The sequence below is a fragment of the Hyla sarda genome, chromosome 4 (assembly GCF_029499605.1).
Source record: "Hyla sarda isolate aHylSar1 chromosome 4, aHylSar1.hap1, whole genome shotgun sequence".
NCBI lineage: Eukaryota > Metazoa > Chordata > Amphibia > Anura > Hylidae > Hyla > Hyla sarda.
The window spans coordinates 194,890,544-194,917,673 of NC_079192.1; the positions used below are offsets into that span (position 1 = coordinate 194,890,544).

The window sequence follows — 27,130 nt, forward strand, 5'->3', positions numbered from 1 at the left end:
ATACAAATTAAAAGCAGGGAGGGGTTAGGGATAGATTGGCAATGGGCAGGGACAGAAAAAAAAAATAGGATGGTGGGAGCTACCCTTTAAAAGAACCTGTGATCTAGCACAGAGGGCTCCTAGCCAGGGGTAGAAAGGGTGATGCTACATTTTGGGATTCATGAGTACTGGTTTTGACCAATGTGTGTTGTTTTAAAGGGTACTCCACCCCTAGACATCTTATCCCCTATCCAAAGAATAGGGGATAAGATGTCTGATCGTGGGGGTCCCGCTGCTGGGGACCCCCGCAATATAGCATGCGGCACCCACCTGTTTCTGGTCCGGAAGTGCTGGAGGGTCTGGGTCCCGACCACGGGAACATAAGTTCGTGACATCACGACTCCGCCCCCGTGTGACGTCACGCCCCGTCCCCTCAATGCAAGTCCCCTCAAACAATCCATGTTAATTCCAGGTTCTGAGGCACCAAAATATGAAAAAAGTAAAGGGAGGTGAATACTTTTACAAGGCACTTTATGTAAAAGTGTGTGCCTCTACATAAAGCCCTACACATCCGTCAGCCTGTGCGCGTTCCATGAAATCTCTGTCAGCTCAGAGCTAGCAAGCGTAAACTGTGTTAAATTTGGTGAACTGCGGCAGTCTTGTTCCCTTTAAGTGAAACCTCGCCCCCTTCATTGCAAGCTCTGCCTACTGGGTGAGTTCACAGAAAATTATCAAAAAGTGGCATAATTTTTGTGCAAAGCCCTCCTTAGCACAAAAAAAAAGTGTGACTTTGGGTTCTCCAGTTTCCCCCTAAACTCCAGAGGTATTTGTTTTTTTTATGAAGTAAATTTTAGTGAATGTAAGATAGGGGGTTTAAATCGGAATGACTAATACATATGGTGGCAATCTCTGGAAAGGGCTGCAGAATATGGTATAATCGAAGTAACTGGAAATAAATATGTAAGAAATTACTACTATGGGCAATGTCATTGTTTAAAAAATAAAAATAAAAAAAACTTATTTTTTAAAGGAATAGATCTTGGTTGTCATTCAATCACCTGTCCTGACAATTTTCCTTTTATTAAATTGATAAACATTGCAGCACGGTTACATCTCCTGTCTTTTTTATTATTAATGTAAAAGTTTAAGCACAACTGCGACATTGTTTCTAAAGCAAGAGATCTAGAGATTTGCCGGAAGTCCTATGCATGTCTATGGAACTAATAGTAATTCTGTACACTGTTCACTTTAGCAGTAAACATCAGAGTTGGTGACAGTTTTAAAATGTGTATCCACCTGCCACAACAACATTAGAGTTGCGCTTTAAACGGGTACTCCGCACCACTAGACATCTTATCCCCTATCCAAGGGATAGGGGATAAGATGTCAGATCGCCGGGGTCCCACTGCTGGGGGCCCCTGGGATCTCAGCTGCTGCACCCACCTGTACGGCTTCCACCTTACACCGGCAACGCTGGAGGCTTCGGAGACCGACCACAATGGTGGACGAGCGTGATGTCATGACTCTGCCCCATGTGACATCACGATTCGCCCCCTCAATGCTAGTCTATGGGAGGTCCATCACGCCCCTCCCATAGACTTGCATTGAGGGGGCGGGGCGTGACGTCACACGGGGAGGAGTCGTGACATCACGCTCGTCCATCATTGTGGTCGGTCTCCGAAGCCTCCAGCGTTGCCGGTGTGAGGTGGAAGCCGTACAGGTGGGTGCAGCAGCCGAAATCCTGGGGGCCCCCAGCAGCGGAACCCCGGCGATCTGACATCTTATCCCCTATCCTTTGAATAGGGGATAAGATGTCTAGAGGTGCAGAGTACCCCTTTAAGGAATCTTATGGAAATCCTAGTGTTCATATGGGTCCCCTTTAATTGCTTTCTCGGAAACAGGAAATCCATTTTAGGTGCAGTGGTTAATTCATTTAAAGTCATACTGTGTGCCGGCTCTGAATAACTATTCATCATATGGAGGTCTCACACTTGGCTGCCCTTAGTGTTTTGTTAAGATGTCTTTCTAAAGAATCCAGAAAAACCTCCCGGGATGAGATACCAAGTGCAGGGTCAGTGTCTGATAATGACAGAAACTTGGCAAGTACAGAGTTATAGTTCCCTATGGTAAGAGGAGCTGTTGCTCACAAAGCAAAGCATACAGAATATGTGTGCTGAATAAATTGGAGACAAAACATAGGCGCATACCACGCACTTAAGAGATGTATTCTTTTTATTCATTTAACTTGCCTACTTAATTCTAAAATGCCATTATTCTAGCCCCAGAATATGGGGGCTGACTTGCCAATACCATTTAACTAATGTTTAAGGTAACCTTCAGAGCTGTAAATCTGGAATACAGCTGCCTGCTTCGGAACAAGACACCCATTAGCATTACCTTTATGACTTGTAGTGTCAATGATCTGTCTGTAGATCTTTATTGTCATCCACTGAATATTGCCTTGGATTGGAAAGAGTCATATATTGGCCTTTAGGGTTTATTTTACAATCAGTACATTATGTAAGCAATATAAAAAAGAAAATACCTAATAGAAAGATCACATTTCTTTGCTTTACTTTTAAGGCTTTAAAACTATTTTACAACATCAAAACTAAATTTGTGTTCTTTAACAATAAGAAAGCTAAGTAGTCCCACATGTAGAGAATGCGGTGCAGTGTTTATTCGCACTCTACTTTGTAAATTTATTTCTGAAAATAATGACAGGAAAACTTTTATTCGTCCATGTGCATCCCATATGCAAGTCTGTTCTGTGTTTAACCATCTCGATTAGACAACAAGCAAATAAGCTGAAACATTAATTCAACTAGAACTTGTATGGTAATCTGAGTACTGTATGTTCTTTAAAGGGGTACTCCGTTGAAAACATCTTATCCCCTATCCAAAGGATAGGGGATAAGATGCTAGATCGAGGGGTCCCGCCACTGGGGACCCCCACGATCTCTGGGTCGGCAGTGGCGGTGTCCTAAACTTGAAAGCTTGAAGCTTCCGTATTCGTGACATCACGCTATGCCCCCTCCATTCATGTCTACGAGAGGTGGCATGATGGCTAGTACATAGCTGTCACGCCTCCTCTCATAGAAGTAAATGGAAGGGGCATGGCAGCTTGCATAGCCAGTTTGCTTCTTGCACCGAATTACGGGGTGCCGCAGCGGAGATCCCAGCGGCAGGACCCCCGCGATCTAACATCTTATCCCCTATCCTTTGGATAAAAATAAGATGTTTCCAATGGAGCACCCCTTTAAGGCTGCACTTCACCTCAGCCAAAAATAACACCCCTCCCATTTAGCAGTTTTCATGTTTTTTTTGTTTCCCTAGATTTGTCTTATATGAAGGGACATGTGGCATTGTTTCCTACAAGTAGTTACTATCTTCAGTTAAGTAAAGGATTCCAATCTTTTAAGAAAACCTTTTCAACACAATACCACAACATGCTATCTGAACACTCAAAAAGCATAATAAAGTTTTTGCAAATAAAATTGATGTGAAAAGCTGGTGAATTTACACTATTTATCACCAAATACATTAGAGTTTAGAGACAATTAAAAAAAGGATGAACACATCAGATGATGTGTTGGTTGTGCCTGGTACTGTAGCTGGGTCCCATGCAATGACATGGTACTGAGCTGCAGAGAGCGACATTACAAGGCACAGCCTCTAGAAAATGTACAAAGCTGTGCATGGGAAACAATAATAGGGATGCCAAACTAGCTGGAGAGCCATAGCCCTTTCAGCTGGTTTGTGGGTAAGTTAATGTTGAAGATCTTAAAATAGAATTGTCTGCATGCTTTTAAGATGGTGCTCAAAATGTGCATATAGAGACCCATTTTTACCCTTATAGTATATTACTAGACTTAGCAGGTACAGGGGCAAACATTTCCTTACCCAATGTAGTTGAATCACTTAAGAAAATAGTGGTGTACTGTTATTGTAGTGACTGTATTCTGTGTAGAGAGTCTTACAGGCAATGATTCCTAGGAAAAGGTATGTACATTTTGTAACTCTCCTCCAAAAGGAATAAACTGTTTCTAGTGTACCCATTGGACTTAGCTTCCATATATGTCAATGTTAGAATGTCAATGTAAAAGCTGAGAGCCTGCTGGGGAACCACCTGACTTTCAGTGAATCTGGAGAGATTCTTACAGGGGTACTCCCCTCTAAGCATCTTATACCATATCCAAAGGATAGGGGATAAGACGTTAGATTGCAGGGGACCAGCAGCTGGGGACCCCGACGATCTCCACTGCGGTCCCCTGTCATTCGGTGCATGGAGCAAGCTCCGTTCCGTGTCTGATGACTGGCAATGCCAGCCGCCATGCCTCCTCCATTCACATCTATGGGAGGAGGTGTGACGGCTATGTACTAGCCATCAAGCCCTCTCCCATAGACATGAATGGAGGGGGCATGGTGTGACGTCACAAATGCAGAATCTGAAAGCTTCCGTGTTCCAGACGCCGCCGCTGTTGGCCGCAGGGGAGATCGCAGGGGATAAGATGTTTAGAGTGGAGTACCCCTTTAAGGTCCCCTGATAAGGACCATTCAGATGAGAACATAAAGATTAAGGTCATTTTAACCTTTTTCTTCTTACCACCAAGTGTGACCTGCAGACACCAAGCTTACTGTGCCACTTCATGTCTTTGTAACCATCAAAGCTTGTGCCATTGGTAAAGCAAATAGTCATTTGTGTAACCATTCTATTCTGCAATTATTCTTAAAGGAGCATCCACGCCTTGCAAACCACTGTTTTCTATCATTGAAAGCAGGATAGAATAATTTTACATAGCTTTTATCCATTGTTCCTCCTGGGTAGTTTCTACATACAACATACAATGGTCTTTTCTGGACCATTGTAACTTAAAAACCAGACTCAACATACAATGCCAGAAACAGATCGGTGGCTTGTTTAAATGGCTGGAATAACTGACCAATCAGAATGGGCATTTCTCTGGTAAGCCCCTGTATTATTGAAGTGCATGTTCTTACTGGCATTCTAGTAGCACCTCCCTATGGTTTAATGCGGTGCTGCACTACTTTTTCCTATGCCAGGATTAGCTACTTCTATGGACACGGCCTGCCGTGTCATTAACATGTTGCATCTTGGGAAAAATGCATCTTGGGAAAAATAAACCTGCGTTGGCTTTTACCTTTCTAATGGTCTTTCCAGCACCATAAATATCTTTCATTTTCTGAAGCAAGTCCATATATGGTTCCATTTCTGCCGGGTAGAAGAGCTGCAGAACGACTACTCATATTTATACCCGCTTTTCCATCATTGTGTATGGGGTACACAACTATTTGGGGTAAGCGGATCCCTTACCTCAATAACCTATTCCTCCTGTACTAACCTATACTACACTATGGAGCATGCCCTCTCTCTCTCTCTCTCTTTTATATGTTAAGACACTTTGGAACTAATTATCAGTTTTCTATAGAGTTGTGGTCTCAAGATACAATAGTTTCAATATACAATGTTTGTCCTGGAACTAATTCATATTGTAACTTGACGGACCACTGTACTCAAATAGAGCATATGGGTGTCATAGAAGGGGGTCCCCCTCTATTAGCCAGAACATTATGGTTATGCTTTCTACAGCCAACTCAAGCTTGCCCTACTGTCTGGCTAAAAAAAAGTGATTGTCCATAAAAGACCAAGGTATTATAGCAGCTAAAAACTAGATCCGAACTATAAAACTTTTAAATGACCTAACCACCTCTTTAAAGAATTCTAACACATACAGTACAGTACAGTTAAAAAATGATTTAGCGTTTTTGAATTCTAATGGTTTTGATATGAAATCCAGAGGTTGGCAGCATGTGATGTGCTTTCTAGTAAAACCTAGCAATGAGCCGCTGTGTGTATAAATAGTTTGAGACTCTTCCCCAAAGCAATAATTATTCTAAAAATATGAAGCATTCAGCTGAAGTGAATTTGCGTTGTAGTTAATGATCGTGCTGAATGTGTAAAATATTGAATCTCTTCATTCCGAGCAGAGTGCTGGAGGTGCATTGATACAGTATGCCACTGAAAGGGGATATGCAAATACTTAATGCAGAGAATATATTTGTATGGAGAAAATTGCAGAAAAGGATGCAATTATACCAGCTGAATATTATCATTAGTGATAAAAAATTCAATATTGCTTATTTTTTGAGAGACTCAAGCGCCGGCAATAATTGACTACGTACAAGGTAGGAAGTCAGAATAACTTTCACAAAGACTGTATTTATATCAAATTTTTATAGGAAAGTTCCTACAGATGTGCCCTTTCTCAACTTTTCTCTAAAGTTAAAGGGGTATTCCAGGAAAAAACTTTTATTTATTTATTTATTTATTTTTTAATATCAACTAGCTCCAGAAAGTTAAACAGATTTGTAAATTACTTCTATTAAAAAATCTTAATCCTTTCAATAATTATCAGCTGCTGAAGTTGAGTTGTTGTTTTCTGTCTCACAACAGTGCTCTCTGCTGACATCTCTGCTTGTCTCAGGAACTGCACAGAGTAGAAGAGGTTTGCTATAGGGATTTGCTTCTAAATTGGGCGGTTCCCGAGCCATGTGTAATCAGAGAGCACTTAGACAGAAAAGAACAACTCAACTTCAGTAGCTCATAAATACTGAAAGGATTAAGATTTTTTAATAGAAGTAATTTACAAATCTGTTTAACTTTCTGGAGCCAGTTGATATGTTAAAAAAGTTTTTTCCTGGATAACCCCTTTAACATATCCTGAGCTGTATGGTGTGAGATTACCAACTTTTCACAATATCGTGATTTGGTGTATATGCTGTATTTTTGTATACGTGTGGACACCCAGTGCTTGATAAATAAATAAATTATTTGGAGTTTTCTGATATTATGTCATGAATGATATTGTGGGGAATGGGTGTCAAGAAATATAGCATATTTTAAATAAACTAAAGGAAAGGTTAGGGTGGACACATATGTATACTACTGTCGAGCGGCTATCCATTTACGTTATCATCTGGTCACATCACAGTAATGTATATTTTACTAGAAGAAGAACAAGTCATTTTGACTTCTGTGATACCAAGAAAAGGTCTGGCTTCGATATTGGTCAATGTTGGGTAATAAGGGGAATAAGTACAGAACTGTATATTACATATTTCATTATAGTGACGTCATTGAGTGAATTGTTCAGCCTGTTATCCGGTACAGGAAGGCTATATTCACTATATAAATCATTATCTGGTACAGGAAGGCTATATTCACACAGTGTAAAACAAAAACAAAAATACTGCAGTAAAATATGTAAATTATGCAGATTTTGGTAACTCATATTGGGATAGATTTATCAAAATCTGTCCAGAGGAAAAGTTGCTGAGTTGCCCATAGCAACCAATCAGATCACTTCTTTCATTTTTCAGAGGCCTTTTCAAAAATGAAAGAAGTGATCTGGTTGGTTGCTATGGGCAACTCAGCAACTTTTCCTTTGGGCAGGTTTTGATAAATCTCCCCCATGGTTCCTGATCAAATGAAATGACAAGCCTGCACTAATGGAGCACCGATAACACTGGTAATGCTGCTATAACACAGCATAAAACAGTGTATGCAATTAAAAGATTCAAAGTAATAGTCTCCTGTGGGGACCAATAAATAGTATAAAAAGGAAAAAAAAAATTTATAAAATAAATCCCTTCCCTAAAAAAAGTTTAAATCAACCCCCTTTGCACATTTTTTAAATAAAAAAATAAAAAGTAAACAAAAATAAACATATGTGATATCGCCATATGTGGAACTTATCGCCATATGTGTCTGAACTATTAAAATATAATCAGTTACAAGAGGTGTAGAAAAATAGCCGGCAATCACCAATCTTCTTTATCTTCTTGCTTTATTTAAATACTCACATATGAAGAGGGGTAGGGCACAGACATAGGGGGGTTGCAAAGATGACAAAGCTCCGTTTGGTGCACTCTATATTTAGTCAGAGCACCACAGCTTCAACAAGCGTTGCCCAGAGAGATCGCATAGTTCTCCTTATTTCTACAGTGCCGTACGCAGTTTCTAATATTGAACCTTATTAAAATATCATGCTAACTAAACTGCGCAGTCAATGGCATAAATGGAAAAAAAGTACTTAGTAACAGAATTGCATATTTTTGGTAACTTCATATACAAAAAAATAAAAATAAAATAGATAGAAAGGGATCAAAAAGTTCCATTAAAATAGAAATAATACTGATAAAAACTACAAATCATGGTGCGATGCAAAAAATTAGCCGAGGCCTTGTTAAAAATGAAAGAAGCGATCTGATTGGTTGCTATGGGCAGCTGGGCAACATTTCCTCTGGACAGGTTTTGATAAATCTCCCCCAATGGCCCTGATTTACTAAGAGTGAAGTGTAGTATTCTTTGTGTGTTTTAATTCCCTACAAGTATTTTTCCCTGGTATTTACTTATGTTTACCTACATTTTGCACTTTTACCTATGGTTTGCTTTTTTACACATGGTCTGAGCTGTAGGGTTTTCTAGAGTTTCAATCCATCACATTTTCCGTGGAAACCTTAGTAAATATGTTGAGAATGTTTTAGAATATTGAGGACACGCCCCCTTTTCAGCAACCATGCCCCCTTTTCCCGACTGTTATGCCCCTTTTTAAGTATAATGTAAGCTTTTTATTTTCCCTAGTACTTTTGGGAGCCTCTAGAGCTTTTTTCATTGTTACGAGACCCCATTTATGGTATTAAGCAGTCTACAACCAATATGTAAGGCATTGCTATGCTATGAAATTAATCTAGTAGCTGCCTAGTTGTCTTCTAAATGTTTCTTTTCTCATGTTAAAAAACGATGGACTGCATCCACATGAGTCCTTGTTTTCTTCTGTGTTTATTAAATATTGTTGCGCAAAGGTTTCCTACTAGAGTATGCTCGAGTGGTAACTCATTTGTTTCCTTTCTAGGTGACCATCATATTGTTCAGCTCCAACTTAAGTCCAAAGAAACTGGGATGACATTTGCGAGTACAAACTTTGTTTTTTATAACTGCAGTGTTCACAACTCGTAAGTATCATCTTCAATAAATCTGTAAATGAGCATGTATATGTACCTTATATGTTGTACAATACATAATTCATGTATCCTTTTTTCAAACTGTTTTTATTTTGCGTCTTTCCTTGTATTTTTCGGTTTCCATGACAATCTGAAGCCTAAGCGGAATTGTTGTGTCTGACTTTCTACCTATGTGCCATGAACACTGTTCTTCTTCCTGCTGCTCCATTCATGTTCTCAGCCTTTTTTTTATTGGAGGAGGAGAACCATTCTGAACCATGTTTGTTGTCCCCAGCAGTTTGTATCTTATTTTATACAGATAAAGCTTATATCCTTAGCACTTACTTCAAATGTATATTTTTGAAGAAATATATTGCTTTATTTCTACATTGTAACACTGTATGTTTTATAGTTTTATTCTGACAATCTGTAATGAGGTTAAAGACAGCAGCATGCAGGGCCAGAATTGGATGGGCGGAGAACTGTGTAATAGCTCAGGGCTCCTATTCCCAAAGGAGTCCTACCTGTACTGTTTCCTTTAAGATGCTGAGCAGTGAGCACCATGGCAGTACAGCCCAGTCATAAAGATATCTGTCTTATAGTCATATGGTTACAGCTACACAGTGCTCTCTTCTCCCTGCACTCACCTCTATGATCAATGCATGGAGGAAAATAACAGCTGAGTAATCAGCACTCAACTTCCTACTATGGACTGTAGTAGGCAGGGGTTCATAGGAAGCATTATGTTCATAGAGAGAGTAGTAGTCTGTATGGAAAGGAAGAAGTCAGTGCGGGCCGAGGGTGTAAAAGGAGCAGTCTGTGCGATAAAGGTGCATATAGAGCAGTCTGTGTGAGAGGAGGAACAATGTAGAGCAGTCTGAATAAAGGGGCCATGGAGAGCAGTATGTGAAAGAGGGCATTATGGAGAACAGTATGTGCGGGAATGTGGTACGCCTGGAGGTTGTAGGGCATAAGGGGTGTTGCGGTTCTATATGATAAAGGGCGCTGTTAACCCTTGTCACTCGTGATGTCAGGGTGACAGTTAAAACACTGTAGTGATGCTGGACCTGTCCCCACCCTTCCCAAGAGCGATAGGTGAGTGTAAAATAAATAGATTGTCCACAGCAGTGCTGAACTTAAAACTTGCAGGAATCTTTACTGAAGATTTTCTGTATATGCAGTAACGGTAACAGTCCAGATAACATAGTCTTTACAAACAGCACAGCAGTGATTGACAGATGCTTAGGACCGGAAAGTTCCCTTTAGATTTTGAGGATTGTATTTGAATAGATCCATCAGATTTAGGGATTGGATTAGGTCCGGAGATCTTGCAGAGATAGCGGGGAATTGTAAGAACTATCCGTCACTAGCGCAGGCCTAAGCCGCAAGGCTTTGGGCCTAGTAATTTGTCTTGTAAGCTGCGGAGGTCCTACTCTAAAACAGTGAGTATTACCATATACATTTATTTAGATAGATATTTACAAATATTAATTGACTAAGGGGTGACTAGGGGTTAAATGAGGAAAGTGAACCCCGACAGTCCTAGTGACTCTAACTTTGGGGACTAATTTCCAAGGCACAGTATGAAATACGGTGTCGGGACACCACAGGAGGTTGTGTAGAAATCTGTAAGGGGACGTGAAGAACAGGGAGCAGTGAGTGAAGGAAGAGGAGGCAATGGAAAGCAGTCTGTGAGAGAAGGGTCACAGAGAGCAGTCTGTGAAAGAGAATGGGGCATCTGTTTAAGGGGGAAGAAGAGGGAGCACCTGTGTAAATATTAAAATAGCCTAGTGCAGAAATACTTTTATTTAGAAATGGGCTCGTGCATGGAACTCATTTCAGTGTTGTATGGTTGCTTCACCAACCTGACCAACTAGCATGAATTCTGTTGCTCTATGCCTTCAACTTTACAGGTACCCTTTATGTTAAAATAAATAAATACTTATTAGGCATTTGTTCTGCACTACTTTCCTATTACCTGTAGTTATTGGCTTTATCTATGTTCTTGCTCTCATTTGTGGGCAATTTCATATTTTATGGTAGTAACATTTATAAAGAAGAAAAGGAAAATGCATTCAGTATACCATCTAGCACTGGTATTTCTGAAACAAGTGTTTCATTTGCTTTTGTAGTTTCATGAAGAGAAAAACTGATAATGGCAAAACATTCTTCTGTAAACAAAGAAAAGTGCATTTTGGGACACGAAGGTCCAAAAATGAATGAATGAAAATTTCTGCACAGAAAACATTATTGTTCAATGGAATTTTTGTTTTCTAAGCTACAATGAGAATGATTAGAATTGTTTACTTTCTGCTGGTGCCATTACTACATTTATGCTAGATTTGTGTTTCCAAATGAACCTTTGTATGAAATGAAGTCATTCTTCCTTTTTCATTAAGATTGTATCAACCTCTAGATGACATTGGGGGTACATACAGTATACCCCTTTTCACCTAGGACTTAATGCACCAGGGTGTAAATGTACTCCTTGGAGCGTTGAATGGGCACTGTCAGATAAAAAAAAAAAACTTTTGATATGTTGTAAAGCATGCAAAACCAATAGGAATCACTTTCATTAGAAAATTTTCAGTATTTCATACTGAAAAAGCCAGTCAAATAACTGCCCCCTGCCTGCTTGGACACATACTAGTTGTCACGATGCCGGCTGGCAGGTAGTGGATCCTCTGTGCCAGAGAGGGATGGCGAGGACCGCGCTAGTGGACCGGTTCTAAGCCACTACAGGTTTTCACCAGAGCCCGCCGCAAAGCGGGATGGTCTTGCTGCGGCGGTAGTGACCAGGTCGTATCCACTAGCAACGGCTCACCTCTCTGGCTGCTGAAGATGCAGAAGATAGGCGAGGTACAAGGGGGTAGGCAGAAGCAAAGTCGGACGTAGCAGAAGGTCGGGGGCAGGCGGCAAGATTCGTAGTCAGGGGAGATAGCAGGAGATCTGGTACACTGGCTATAAACACACAAAACGCTTTCTCTAGGCACAAGGGCAACAAGATCCGGCAAGGGAGTGCAAGGGAGGAGACTAGATATAGCCAGGGAACAGGTGGGGGCCAATTAAGCTAATTGGGCCAGGCACCAATCATTGGTGCACTGGCCCTTTAAATCTCAGGGAGCTGGCGCGCGCGCGCCCTAGAGAGCGGAGCCGCGCGCGCCAGCACATGACAGCAGGAGACGGGAACGGGTAAGTGACCTGGGATGCGATTCGCGAGCGGGCGCGTCCCGCTGTGCGAATCGCATCCCCAACGGCCAGGACAGGGCAGCGCTCCCGGTCAGCGGGACCGACCGGGGCGCTGCGGAGAGAGAGACGCCGTACGCGCTCCGGGGAGGAGCGGGGACCCGGAGCGCTAGGCGTAACACTAGTCCTGCTGTGTCCATGCGTCATCACCTATGTCATGGACACACTTCCTTGATTGACAGCTGTGAGTACAGGGCTCACAGCTGGAGGAAAAATCCTCCCACTGTCAGCTTGTGTCCCGCTACTGTCAGTGAGGACAAGCTGGGAGTTGTAGTTTTGCTAATGCTAGGGAGATGTGAGCAGACAGCATACTGAGGGAGGGGGCGGAGAACTGCACAGTGAGGCCACACCATCTCTTTTTGGAGGAATTCAGACTAGTGAGCTAAATTAAAAGTGTAATAAAAAAAAAAATAAAGGTGCTAGATGCATAAAAATTAGATGTACATGGTAAGAATTAGGTACTGAGTGATACATTAAAAAAAGTTTTTTTTGTTGGATCTGGCGGGTACGCTTTAAGTTACTATGAATCTAGTGCAGAAGCTGTGCTCACTTTATAGTCAATAAGCGGAGGCTCATATCCCTTACTGCTAATGAAGAAGAGGGACGATTCACCTCTGCCCATCATCAACCCTTAAGACTGTGAATAATGCTGATCACAGCATCTTAAAGTATATATGATAAATGCCAATGAGCTCAGGGAGCTCATTGGCCCCCACAAAATAATTGTGGGGGTCCAATGAGCTCAAATGGCGGGGGAGGGTCCCATTTCTTGACTCTGGCTGCTGGATCATCCCTCCAATGATGCAGTCTTGTTTAGCCAGATTGTATCAGTGGAGTGTTGATCACACTGTATAATGCTATGCAATTTTTTTTTTTATATATTTTTTTTAATTATATAAAAGTTCTCTGCTATTGTAGTAGAGCACAGATGCCAGTTTTTCGGGTGTAGTGAGGGAGCGGCACCTGCACTCTGCAAAATAGCAGAACACTTACGTGGCCACAGGCTCTCACGTCACTAGGTCACGAGAGTCAAGAAAAATGAATATGCATAGGAATGGCAGGGGCGCGGCATAGGGAGGAGGAACAGACGATATTTAGCAATATAATAATGAAGGTCCATAACTTCCAAAGAATAAATAACATTTTTGTAAGTGATAAATCATTTTACTCCTCTGCACTAAAACCCAGTGTATTGCATTTAGTGTGGGTGAACAGCCTGTCAGTTTACCTTTACTACCATAGCTATAGACACCATACCCACCATTATTACATGTTTAGAATTGATGTGAATACTTGTATATTTTATCTATATATTGTTGCCATATGCTACTCCACATTTAATTTCATTGCAATCAGTTCTATATCCCTGCTTCCAGGTACTCTGGCAGAAATAAAAAAAAACATTTACAAAAAAATGGAAGCATTCAAAGCAGACTGTTATGACTTGACACAGTGTGATACAATATACATTTTTTATTTGATTTATGAGAATCAGTGCTTGTTACCAATCTGAATAGCAAATATTCCATTGCATCTATGTTCTGTTAGACATGTTTTATGTTGGAGGTGTCCTCCACCTCCTCCTACTGACTGAGGTACCTACTCTGCTTTGATGTATTTTATATTAAATTGCTACAATACTCCTATACCTATGAAAGCCACATGCAATGAAATACCCAATAACTGCTGTTTGGATAGGTTAAGAGGCCCATATGTGTGTGTGTTATACATGACATGGCAACTGATCTCATGTAATTTCAGTTTTATGGCAACATCTTAAAGGAACAGTCAGCATCTTAAAGTAAAAAAAAAACACCAATGACAATATAATCTTGCACACTGTATATGACATACTGTATATAAAAGAGACCTAGAACATTCTAAAACTGTTTGTTTGCTCCGTGTCCGTTTAATAGATCGTATTGTTTACTAATTGCAGTGACATTTGTTTAGTAATGGTTTTGATTAAGTCAAAGTTGTATTTATACCATGTGTACTTTAATTTCACATATTCCCTTTTTATTCTCAGGTGCCTCTCTTGTGTGCAAAGTCCATATCAGTGCCATTGGTGTAAATATCGCCATGTCTGTACCCACGACCCACAGACATGTTCCTTTCAGGAAGGAAGAGTCAAGATGCCAGAGGTAATAATTTTATGTTCCATTGTATTACTTTGTGTATGATGAATATGAAAACATATTATACTATAAACTGTAAAATTCTAATTTCATTCTAGCAGGTAGTTTGGAAACAACGTATGTCTGTGAACAGTAACAAGTACAATTACTATTAAATTTGTTTTGAGGGTACCATTGAATGGCTCACATTATTGTTACAAAATATTGGAGTTAAAGGTATATAAAAGTCTAAGGTACATCATTGGCCTCTTGCCCTGTTGGAAGCCTTTGTGGCTGAACAAAGAATCTTTGTATGGAGATACGTTACTCTCTAAATAATTGTGGGTGCAGGAGTAGGAATCCCAATCCTTTCCAATATGTAGATAAAATTTAGCACACCACTTTTCAATTGAATCAAGGTAACTTTATTTGCAATCCCAAAAATGATGACGTTCGGTCCACATTGGACTTTCATCAGACCATATTGCTGTGGAGGTATAAGCAATGAAGTCAGCATAGGGTATATGGTGTTGCAACCTGTAGTCGCTGGAGATAAAATGGGGATAAAATGTTTTTGACCAGAATACCCCTTTAAGTTAATAGGTCAAAACATGTAAACACATTAAATGTCCGTCGTTCCCTCCTCTATGTATTTTTCCCTAGTGCCTTGTCCACTCATCATTCCCCAGCCTCTACTACTTTATGGATGATAATATTCCACTGCCCCCACATGACCAGCTAGTGTAACTGTGATAACATCACCTCTCATAATTAACAATGCCCTTTTTCCCATGTCCCTAGTTTATGCCCATTGTTGTTTCCCGCCCAGTTCTGTGCCAGTTGTTCTCAATTATTGTAGTAGAATAAATGATGATTATTACACATCAAATATCCCCCCCCAAAAAAAAAAAAATAACACATTCAATAAGTAATAAGGAATATTATGAAATATGGAAGCGAGTCGTAATGAACTACAATCTTTCTATGTATTATATTATATTTAGATTCTTTTTGCACTTTTAAACTCAGCATCACTCACATTTTCTAAGGCAACCTTGCCTTCTGGTAGACAAGTGGGGGCATTTATCATTGTCTTTAGAGATGTTTTTGTGTGTAGATTTGTCTCTATTTAGGCACAGAGCTGCGCCTGAACATGAACATTTTTGTGCCTTTTCGACTTACACCTTTTAAAAAAAAAAAAAAAAGAGCGTATAGGCCAGATTTTAAGGGTTAGTCTTGTGCAGTGGTAATGAATTTATCAACTGCAACTTTCACATAGCGGTGTGGTGACGTCACACGGGGGCAGAGTTGTGACGTCACGATACTCCGGCCCCGTGGTCGCCACCCGGCTGTTTGTGAGCTGGCACCGCGGTGTTCAGCTCAAACAGGTGGGTGGCGAATGCAAGATTACGGGGGTCGTCAGCGGCGGGACCCTCGCAGTGAGACACCTTATCCCCTTTCCTTTGGATAGGGGATAAGATGTCTCAGGGCCGGAGTACCCTTTAACAAACACATGGGGATATGGATCAAATAGTAAAGCTATGTGCTGGGTATTCCCATGTCATAAAAGCAATGTTGCAGCTCCATTACTACTATACTTCTTTACAAAGAGGCACTACCAGCCACTTGTGTGCATGGAACTGCAGCTGGCCCCATTTACTTGTACTGTAAATATACTATCAAGATATTTTTTCTGAGAAACAATGGTTTTAAAAATTACACACTACACAAAAGGGAAAAGGTGCATTTTAACACATAATTAAAGTAATATCTCTAAGTTTTTATTATTATTATTATAAAAAAAAAATAATAATAATAATAATATATATATATATATATATATATATATATATATATATATATATATATATATACACCCCCCCCCCCATATATACTGTTAGGAGCATGCATCAATGTATTTGTTTTTATAAAAATATACAGTATATACAAGCAACTAGCATCCTAGAGCACTTTATGAATTTAGATGAATATGTGTTAGTATAGAGAGATTATGCTGCATTGCAAAACAGCCAGATGAGGAACACCAGTGTCTCCATTCAAAGTGACTAACAGAAGCCTTAGAAAAAGACCCAATTAAAATATCAACTTTATTAAATGTTCCTTAAAAAGTTAACACTCTAGAAAAATACTTAATTTGTCAAGATTTAAATATATAATTAATTTACACTAGTAAAAGTAATGACAGATTATGCTTACAAGTCCCAGTAACAAAAACCTCTATTACAATTCATACGTCTTATTAATAAAATCCTTTTTTGCAATTCGTAAACTGTACTCCATAAACCACAATAGACCAGTCAAAAGAGTTCATATGGAGAAGTCAGACTTCTCCATAAATATAGATAATCAGCTTATAAACCATCCGCTCAGTCAGCTGTCTGTGATGTCAGAGTTTAATAAATAGAAAATCAGCTCGTAAACAAATCAGCACAGATCATATTCTCTGCTGATAATATTGTAGCAATCGGATAAGTGACAATTCCTCATGTAAAAATATTTACACATAATAAACATTGTAAATAATACACATTGTCGGTGTGGATTTAACTCACATTCAACAGTTGCTAGTAGTCACAATGGGGGAGATTTATCAAAACCTGTCCAGAGGAAAAGTTGCTGAGTTGCTCATAGCAACCAATCAGATCGCTTCTTTCATTTTTGGAAAGGCCTCTCAAAAATGTCTATAGACATACCCGTGCTTGCATATACAATTAATAGTTGTTTTTGTCAACCCTTTACCAAGGCCATTCTCCCCCAATTACTTAGTTGAGTCCTGCTTGTTTCAAACTTCTTTCATTTAGGAATTATGGAGGTCACTGTACTCTTGTACTCAAAATGTTTTTGTACCATTCCCCAGATCTGTGCCTCCACACAATCCTGTCTTTGTGCTCTACAGGCAGTTCTTTCCCCCTCATGGGTTGGTTTTTGCTCTGATATGCATTGTCATCTATGAGACCTTATATAGACAATGATGTGTTATTCAAATCTTGTCCAGTCAAATGAATTTACAGCAGGTCTAGGTGTACAAACATCTCAGAGATGATCAAGAGAAATAGGAGGCCTCCAGTGCTAAATTTTCAAGTGTCATAGTAAAGTGTCTGAATACTTATGTTCATGCAGAATTGTAGTTTTGCATACATTTCTAAAAATTCTGTTTTCATGTTTCTATTATGGGGTTGTTGAGTGCGGAATGATGGGGGAAAACTTCATTTTTTATTTTAGCAAAGGGCCATTTATAAGGTCATTGCATACTCTGGTCTGCAAGCATAAGTGCACCTGTAAACACTATTTTCCTGTTTATAGACCTTCATCTATATAAAAGGCTGAATATTTTTTTATTTATATTGCATATTAATAATACGCTAATGCATGCACTGAGTTACAGTCTGTATTGTACTGAAGAGCTGTATTCACATTCCTTACTGCAACAGTATAATATGATGATATAAATGTGGATATACTAACCGTTCTTATGTGTTAAAGTGGTACTCCCGTGGAAAACTTGATTTTTTTTTATCAACTGGTGCCAGAAAGTTAAACAGATTTGTAAATTACTTCTATTAAAAAATCTTCATTTTTCCAGTACTTTTTAGGGTCTGTATACTACAGAGGAAATGATTTTTTTTTTGGAACACAGAGCTCTCTGCTGACATCATTACCACAGTGCTCTCTGCTGACATCTCTGTCCATGTTAAGATCTGTCCAGAGGAGCATATGTTTGCTATGGGGATTTTCTCCTACTCTGGACAGTTCTTACATCAAAGGACATTACATCAAGGTTGGATCAGCCTGCAGTATGGTTTTCCATTTTGATTTTGAGTGTGACTCCATATCCAGAATGCCATGGGTTGATAAATTTGATTTCCATTGATAATTTTTGTGTGATTTTGTTGTCCGCACATTCAACTATGTAAAGACGAAAGTATTTCATGTGATTAGTTCATTCATTCAGATCTAGGATGTGTTATTTTAGTGTCCCCTAATTTTTTTGAGCAGTGTATAACTCAGTGGAGCCCTGAAAATGTAATGTGAATGAAGCCTAATATATCCATATATGGCATAGAGACATAATCTGTACTTGGGTGCCTCTGTATGAGTCAGTGTGAAATACCAAAATATCACTCACAAAGTTTTTGAAGGGAAAAAGCCCATCTAAGCATTCCATTTTTGGCTATTTATTTACATTTCCCCTGCAGTAACTTGGGCTTCCAGTAACAATGGACACGTAATGTATGGGCAAATAGGACGTCTCCTAAGTGTACCGGCTGATCAGTAGGGTTAGAAAAGCTGGAATCAGCTGACTGCCGAGACACCATTTATTTCATAAACTATCACTCTTTATTAGATTTTTTGTGAGTTAAATAAATAAATATGGTTTACACTTTCCTATTGCAATATAAATGTTTCAGCCAGAAATAAATATGTCCAACTGATAATGTCAGCACAGCCTTAGATAAAGTGACATATTTTTGGTAATACTTCTTATTGGCAAATGTGTCACTCCACTGCACATGATAAATTGGACATTGAAAATGTCTCGAAGCAATAAATGGCCTTTGTGAATGATTTGAATTGACTAAAAACATAGTAGAAAGCCAATGGTGTATATTTAAAAAGACAGGTTCTATAAGGAACATGCAGCTTGTCACCAGGAGAAAATGTCAGCTGAGACTCATAGGTTGTAGATTCGCCTCCATTTCCTTGCCTTTTGGTACAGCGTTATTTTTCTTCTCTTGTCCAGGAAATGTAGAAGTTCTGGTAATATTTTCAGACAGAGACTCGTAGCTCCAGATGTGTGCTGTGCAATAATGGCAACGCAATATTGCCAAGTTCTAAATGTCTATTATCTGTGTGATAACAGCACTGTTGTGCTCTATGGCTGCCTAAAATGATTCTCTGAGGAAGCTATTATTGCTGTCATAAACTGCAGCACAAGAAAAGATAAGCAGAAAAAAAAAACAACTTTCAGCACAGTTTTTTTTTTCTTTTAATTCTTTCTTTGTGGCTTTTAGTTTTGTCACCTGAAGGAGTTGTCATGGTAACGTTTTTTGTCGCTCTCCTTGGTCCTCAGCAGAGATATAATGGTCCCTGTGGTAGGGTCAGACTCACTGTGTCATTATTATTATCAGCTGTAAGTGGATCAGATAGATAAGAAAACAATGCAACAAATTGTAGCCAACTTACAGTCCATGTTTTCCATTGTACAATTGTTGACATACATATAAAGACTCAATGCTAGCAATGTCGCGCAGTATAATCGTATTGCTTGTCTTTCAGGATTATAATAGTTCTTTAGTACTGCTGTTAGCTAAATAACATCTCATCAGGATTTTCTTAGTAAATAGCTCCCATATGTTCTTGATGCATAACTCTAACAATGATATTTTAGCTGTACATTATATGTATTGTAATCAGCGCAGTTTAGGAAAATAATAAATAACTAACATATACAGTTATTTTCTTATTTTATGTTTCTTGTTCAACATTCTAAAATTTAAGGATTTCCCATAAATGAATCTGTAATCCGTGTCAAAAACGGGGACTCTAAAAGGGCTAGTTCTGGATTAGAAAATTTTGACTGCATTCAGAAAAAGAGAAAAAGTGCCACTTTTATCCTTTGGTTGTTTTTGATATTGCAATGTAACAGATAACCAGTGGATGGGCGTGGTGCTGATTTTGGAAGAAAGTAGCTTTTCTAATTCTGGACAACTTCTTAAAAGGGGTTATTCAGGAAAAGAAAAACTGCTCCTGTAATTCAAAATCAGCATCATTCCTATTTTCAGGCTGTAAGCGGTATTACAACTTAAAGGGTACTCTGCCCCTAGACATCTTATCTCCTATTCAAAGCATGGGGGATAAGATGTCTGATCGTGGGGCTTCTGCAGCTGAAGCCCCCCACGATCTCTGGAGGCTCATGATGTCACGGTGACGCTAGTTTGTGATGTCACAGCCATGCCCCCTCAATGCAAGTCTATGGGAGGGGGCGTGGCAGTTGTCACACCCCCTCCCATAGACTTGCATTGAGGGGGCATGGCCGTGATGTCACGAACAGGGCGTGACCGTGACGTTTCGAGCCTCTGTCCTGCATCGCCAGTCTTCTTGCATGGAGCAAAGTTTGCTTGATGCACCGAATGTCTGGGCTGCCGCAGCTGAGATCGCGGAGGTCCCCAGCGGCATGACCCCCACAATCAGACATCTTATCCCCTGTCCTTTGGATAGGGGATAAGATGTCTAGGGGTGGAGAACCCCTTTAACTTCAATGGAAGTGTGCTGCAATACCACCTAAAGACAGGTGTTGTACTGTTTTTTGGAAGAAATCAGCTCTGTTTTATTTAATCCTGGATAACCCTTTTATTTTTCACCTTCAAAACATGTATTCAAGGGCTGTGCTTAACAGGAATCTTTCAGATCATGGAGACATGGGCAGATAGCTGATAATGAAATAAAACAAATGGTGCTTTGTTTCTTAGATGACGGCTTAGATTAAGTTAGTTCTAAGTTAGTTAGTAAGTTTCAGAGTCTTGCATCTATCATCTGATGTACAAAGCATTAGAGTCTTGCTTCACCAAAGGACCCTCTTGGAGCCAGCAATCGTTGACCTTTATCAGGCTGTGTTGTATAAGCCTGATCATAGTCCATCGTAGTCCATCCAAATAGAGACTCACCCTTGGTTTACCAAACAACCTGTGGAATTAGTCTTTGCCCAACCAGATGCGTGCTGCCATAATGTTGGTTGCCTTTTTGCACCAGTACTGTTGAGGTGTTAAATAAAATAAAAAAAATAAAATAAAAAAAAGTTCCCCCTTTGTGTATAACAATTTGTCTTTATTTTATTGCACGTACAGTATGTATTTGAAGCCAGTTTGTTTGCATTACCCATAATGAATGAATATCTGTCTTGTTTGCCCTACAGCATGCCCTTACAATAACATACCATTTATACTGATATTTAAACAAAAGAATGTAATGTGTAAATATGTGTGAGTTGACTAAGTGTATAAAGCCTTGATATATTCCAGGAAAAAGATAACAAATATCTTAATGCATTATCATTTTCTAGCAACCTCTAAAAGGCTACACAAAGGTAACATACGTTCAAACATTATTTTGTAATAGGCTATGTCAATTGATAGCAACATCCATCCTACAAACAGGGTTAAACATAGAGAGGTGCTTGTAAAACATCATCCGTGACAGATGATTTAGGTAATAAAACAACCCCGCTGAGCCTGTTAGACACTCCTAGTGTAATGCCACACTACCACTGTTCATAATATAACTGTTCTTCATTATGGAAATGAATGTGCCGCCAATATTAGAGGCTTCAGATCTCATTTTCCCCCTGTTTATTATCCATTGATGTTGGCACCTGTCTATCATTAAAAGGGGTGATGAGAGCGAAGTGCTGTTGTTATGGAAACCTGCAGACTTCCCACTGTGTTTAGGGAGGAGAAAATGGATGGGTAATATTGTAAGTGAGAGGCCTGTTACAACTACAAGGATGAAAAGTTATTGGAGAAATACAAGTGTCTTAAACATACACTGGTAAAATTGGATGGTAATCATCCTGGGCTTATATCTGGGGACATATTTACAGGCAGAAATTGAAGAAAATTGAAAGTGATGTTTCCAAATGGATTCAGAAAAGAAAAAAAAGCGTCTCAAAGAGCCAATATGCTTTGTCGCTGATCATGCCTATTGTTAAGCCGAGCTGTCTTATGGGCTTTAGGAACATTTATGCGTATATTCAGGATAATATAACTTTTTTCTTCTGATTTCATAGTAAAATACCTTATTTTATATGTCTATTCAAAATAAATAGACAAAAACTTAATTCTGTGTTTTTTTTTATCAGATTATCATAGTTACATTTTACTATCAAGACTACTACACAATCAGATTTACAATTGGAACAAATCATTGTTAGAGCAGAAAAAATATACTGACTATATTTACCCTATGGGGACATTTTCAACCAAATTTCAAGTGCCTATGTCACTTTAAAAAAGTTTTGACATGTCAAAAGTTATGATAGTTCAGGATCTATGTATTAAGACCACTCCCTAGAATGAGGAAAGAGAAGCACGTGGTGTCAGGAATAGCTCTGCTATGCCTGTTTAGTTTGGACTGGTTTTCCCTTAAGTTTTCCCTCAGTCAAGATGGTGGATTGTGTCTCAGCTGGGTGCCATCTTACTTCCTGTCTGATATATAAACCCCTCAGGCCTGTTGCTCAGTGCTTGAGTATTGTGTCTGTGTTCCTGCCTGTACAGTCCTCTAGCCTGGAACTTGCTCTCGGGTCTGTTCCTCCACTTGCGGTTTACCCTGCTAACCTTGTGTACCTGCTGACGGATTATCAAGTCCTGTGCAAGTCTCCTGCATTTTGGCCTAGTCTCTGCCATTGGTCTTCAGCAGTATCCACCAGTACCGTGACACGTGGCTAATCACCTCTTTACGCATGTTTCTGCTCAAGATTGACTATAGTAAACATATGGAGCCCAAACTAAGCTTTTGGCCTGTCTCTTTGACATGTCAGAAATATTTAAAGGGGTACTCCGCTGCTCCCTGCAGCACCTGGCATCCAGAACTTATCCGTGTGGGCGGCGGTGATCATGACATCATGCCATGCCCCCTCCAATCATGTCTATGGGAGGAGGCTTGACGCCCCCTCCCATAAATATGAATGGAGGTGGCGTGACGTGACATCACAAGGGGGCATAGCATGACATCAGGATCACTGCCGCCCGCACCCAGTGTTTAGAATAAAAAGTTCTGAATGCCGATGCTGCATAAAGCAGAGGAGTACCCCTTTAAAAGTGACACTTTATAGCTAGGCTTCCCTTTACCAGTTGCTTGTTAGCATCGCACAGCACCTAACTGGGGCACATACCCTGGTAGCCCTACTTAGCTACACCATTGATCAATATTAGACATTGATCAATATCACATATAATCAAAATAACCCAGCCCAGATTTGCCGGTTAGAAATCATTTACTGAATGGATACAATTATTTACATAATTATTATTACAGTCTGTTATCACGATCATAGCAATTGGTGAATGTTATTTTACAATTCATAGCTAGCGATGCATTCAAGCAAAATAATAAATAGCAAGTCAGCTCATTATCCCTATCTGCAGAAATGGATAGAATTACAATCATTGTGTATATTTGTCTATACGCTTGACTACTAGCTACAGGATGCACGTCTCTGGGCCTGGCTAGTTCATATGCTTTTTGCTTATTGTAACTTTCCATTCTATGTTTTTACTTGTCAGCTTACTTAAAGGAGTAGTCCAGTGGTGACTCAGTGGTGAGCAACTTATCCCCTATCCTAAGGATAGCGGATGAGTTGCAGATAGCGGGGCGTCCGACTGCTGGGGCCCCCTGCGATCTCCTGTACGGAGCCCAGACAGCCCGCGGGAAGGGGGCGTGTCGACCTTCGCACTAGGGGGCGGCCGACACGCCCCCTCAATACAACTCTATGGCAGAGCCGAAGCGCTGCCTTCGGCAATCTCCGGCTCTGCCATAGAGATGTATTGAGGGGGCGTGTCGGCCGCCGCTTCGTGCGGGGGTCGACACCCGCTATCTGGGCCGAGAGCCGGGGCCCCGTACAGAGAGATCGCAGGGGGCCCCAGCGGTCGGACCCCCCGCAATCTCAAACTTATCCCCTATCCTTAGGATAGGGGATAAGTTTTTCACCACTGGACTACCCCTTTAAGCCCCCTAATAGGAAATATCCTGAGGAGTCTAGTCTGCTATTCTATGCTCCAGGAAAGGTTCCTTAAACCTCAGATCTTTTTGCACTAAAGGAGGCAAAGACAGATCATTGTTGAGGAACTAGTGATCCATCACAGAAATAAGGGATAGAATTGTGTGCAGACAGAAAACATATGCACAAAGTAAATAGTTCTAACCAGAATGTGTACAGATTTTCAATTTTTTTCAGTTCGGTATTAACTTAAGTATGATCTACAGATGTGTCCAACCTTACCTTTACCTTAGTTAAAGGGGTATTCCATACCGAAACTTTTTTTTATATATCAACTGGCTCCGGAAAGTTAAACAGATTTGTAAATTACTTCTATTAAAAAATCTTAATCCTTCCAATAGGTATTAGCTTCTGAAGTTGAGTTGTTGTTGTTTTCTGTCTAACTGCTCTCTGATGACTCACATCCCGGGAGCTGTGCAGTTCCTATGGGGATATTCTCCCATCATGCACAGCTCCCGGGATGTGACATCATCATTGAGCAGTTAGACAGAAAACTTCAGAAGCTAATAACTATTGGAAGGATTAAGATTTTTTAATAGAAGTAATTTACAAATCTGTTTAACTTTCCGGAGCCAGTTGATATATATAAAAAAAAGGTTTTGCCTGGAATACCCCTTTAAAGACAATCTATTACATGGTTTTGGGACTCTAAACCCCCAAGTCTTTAGGCAGACTAGTTGTATGATGCCCATGTGATCCATAATGTTACACAATATGAGATTTTATTCACAAGAAAGGAGTCCTGGACTAATATCCCAGGCTTCGGGCACTGGCACATTGCATCAGTTAAGTTGAGGGCAGTACAGCTTGCTTTGATATACATGTGGGTAATATCTCAAATCGTATTACATTGCTGGACTGGGCAGGTGTCATATACACCGATTACATAAATACCTGCTGCTGGTTGTGTCCCAAAATCAGGTGACAGACAGGTTGCCCAAGCAGTTATGTAGTATCAATAAACATATTCCATATCCTCAGAGCGATCGACCGCTGGGACCCCCTGCAATCTTCTGTATGGCGCCCCGGCTCTACTCATGAATAGAGGCATGTTGACCTTCATACATCTCTATGTGAAAGCCGGGCATACAGTATCTTTGGCTCTCCCATAGAGATGCATTGAAGGGGGATTATCGGCCACAGCTTCTTGCGGGGGTCAACACACTGCATTCATGCAGAAAGACGGGCGTCTGGCAAATCACGGGGGTCCCTGGGACCTATTTTTTTAAATATCTTCATTAGTGATATTTCCGAAGGTCTCGGTGGTAAGGTGTGTCTTTTTGCTGATGACACAAAGATATGTAACAGGGTTGATGTTCCTGGAATGACACGTCAAATGGAAAATAATTTAGGAAAACTAGAAGATAATGCACCTGGGGCGTAAAAACCCTCGGGCAGAATATAGAATTTTTGACACAGTCTTGACCTCAGTATCTGAGGATAGTGATTTAGGAGTAATTATTTCAGAAGATTTAAAGGTAGGAATACAATGTAATAGAGCAGCAGGAAACACTAGCAGAATGCTAGGATGTATAGGGAGAGGTATAAGCAGTAGAAAGAGTGAAATGCTCATGTCATTGTACAGAACACTGGTGAGACCTCACTTGGAGCATTGTGTGCAGTACTGGAGGCTGTATTTCCAGAAGGATATAGATTCTCTAGAGAGAGTTCAGAGAAGAGCTACTAAACTAGTAAATGGATTGCAGGATAAACCAAGGAAAGGTTAAAGGACCTTAACATATATAGCTTGGAAGAAAGAAGAGACAGAGGGGATATGATAGAGACTTTTAAATACATAAAGGGAATTAACACGGTAAAGGAGGAGAGCATATTTAAAAGAAGAGAAACTACCACAATGACATAGTTTTAAATTAGAGGGGCAAAGGTTTATGCAGTAATATCAGGAACTATTGCTTTACTGAGAGAGTAGTGGATGCATGGAATAGCCTTTCTGCAGAAGTAGTCGCTGCAAATATAGTGAAGAAGTTTAACCCCTTAAGGACGCAGGCTTTTTCCGTTTTTGCATTTTTATTTTTTCCTCATCACATTCTAAAAATCATAACGCTTTCAATTTTGCACATAAGCCATAGCCATAAGCCATAGCTTTGCACGGATCAGTCAGATAGGGGCTTGATTGATCAAGCCTGTAGCTCAGGCTTGGAGCAATCAATCGACGATCGGACGCCGCGGAGTCAGGTAAGGAGACCTCTGCCTGCGTCCCAGCTGATCGTAACATCACGATTTTATCGCGATGTCCTGATCAGCCCGACTGAGCTGCCGGGAAGCGTTTACTTTCACTTTCAGACGTGGCGGTCAACTTTGATCGCCACGTCTGAAGGGTTAACAGCACGCGGCACAACGATCGATCGTTGTGCCGCGCGCTGTTAGCCCAGGGTCCCGGCTATGATTAGCACCTGGGACCGACCCGGTGTGATGCGGGGTCACGGCGTGACCCCGTTTTAAACACCGGGACCGGGCGTAGGGTGTACAGGTACGCCCTATGTCCTTAAGGAGTTAAACATGCATGGGATAAGCATAAGGCTATCCTTCATATAAGATAGGACCAGGGGCTATTGATAGGATTAAGATTATTGGGCAGACTAGATGGGCCAAATGGTTCTTATCTGCTGACACATTCTACGTTTCTATGTCCCAACGGTCAGACTCCCTGCAATCTGACATATATTCCACTATTAGGGAGGCAGCAGATACTATTAAAGGAGTAGTCTTCTGAAAAGTATTACCAGTCTGTTGTGCCCGGACTGCAAAAAAAAAAAAAAAAAAACTTCAACTCACCTTCTTCCGTTCCCCCGTAGTGCCGCTATAGTTGTTGGTCCTCCGGTCCGGTCTTCCTCCTTCCTCTGTGTTCATGGATCGTCACACTGCGCTAAGCCTATCACCAGCCACAGCAATGTACTGCTTTGGCCGGTGATGGGCTGAGCGCAGTGTGATGATCCATGCACATGGAAGA

At 40.3% G+C, this 27,130-nt stretch overlaps 1 protein-coding gene across 6 annotated transcripts in view; it reads left to right on the forward strand.

The window, feature by feature from the left end:
* The window catches only part of PLXNA4 (plexin A4), an 821,522-nt gene that overhangs the window by 581,639 nt on the left and 212,753 nt on the right, over window positions 1–27,130 (forward strand). For all 6 annotated transcript variants that reach the window (XM_056573188.1, XM_056573183.1, XM_056573186.1 and 3 more), the window contains 2 exons: window positions 8,916–9,015; window positions 14,279–14,393. In XM_056573188.1, the coding sequence (XP_056429163.1) occupies window positions 8,916–9,015; window positions 14,279–14,393 (215 nt within the window). The remainder of the gene's footprint in view (window positions 1–8,915; window positions 9,016–14,278; window positions 14,394–27,130) is intronic.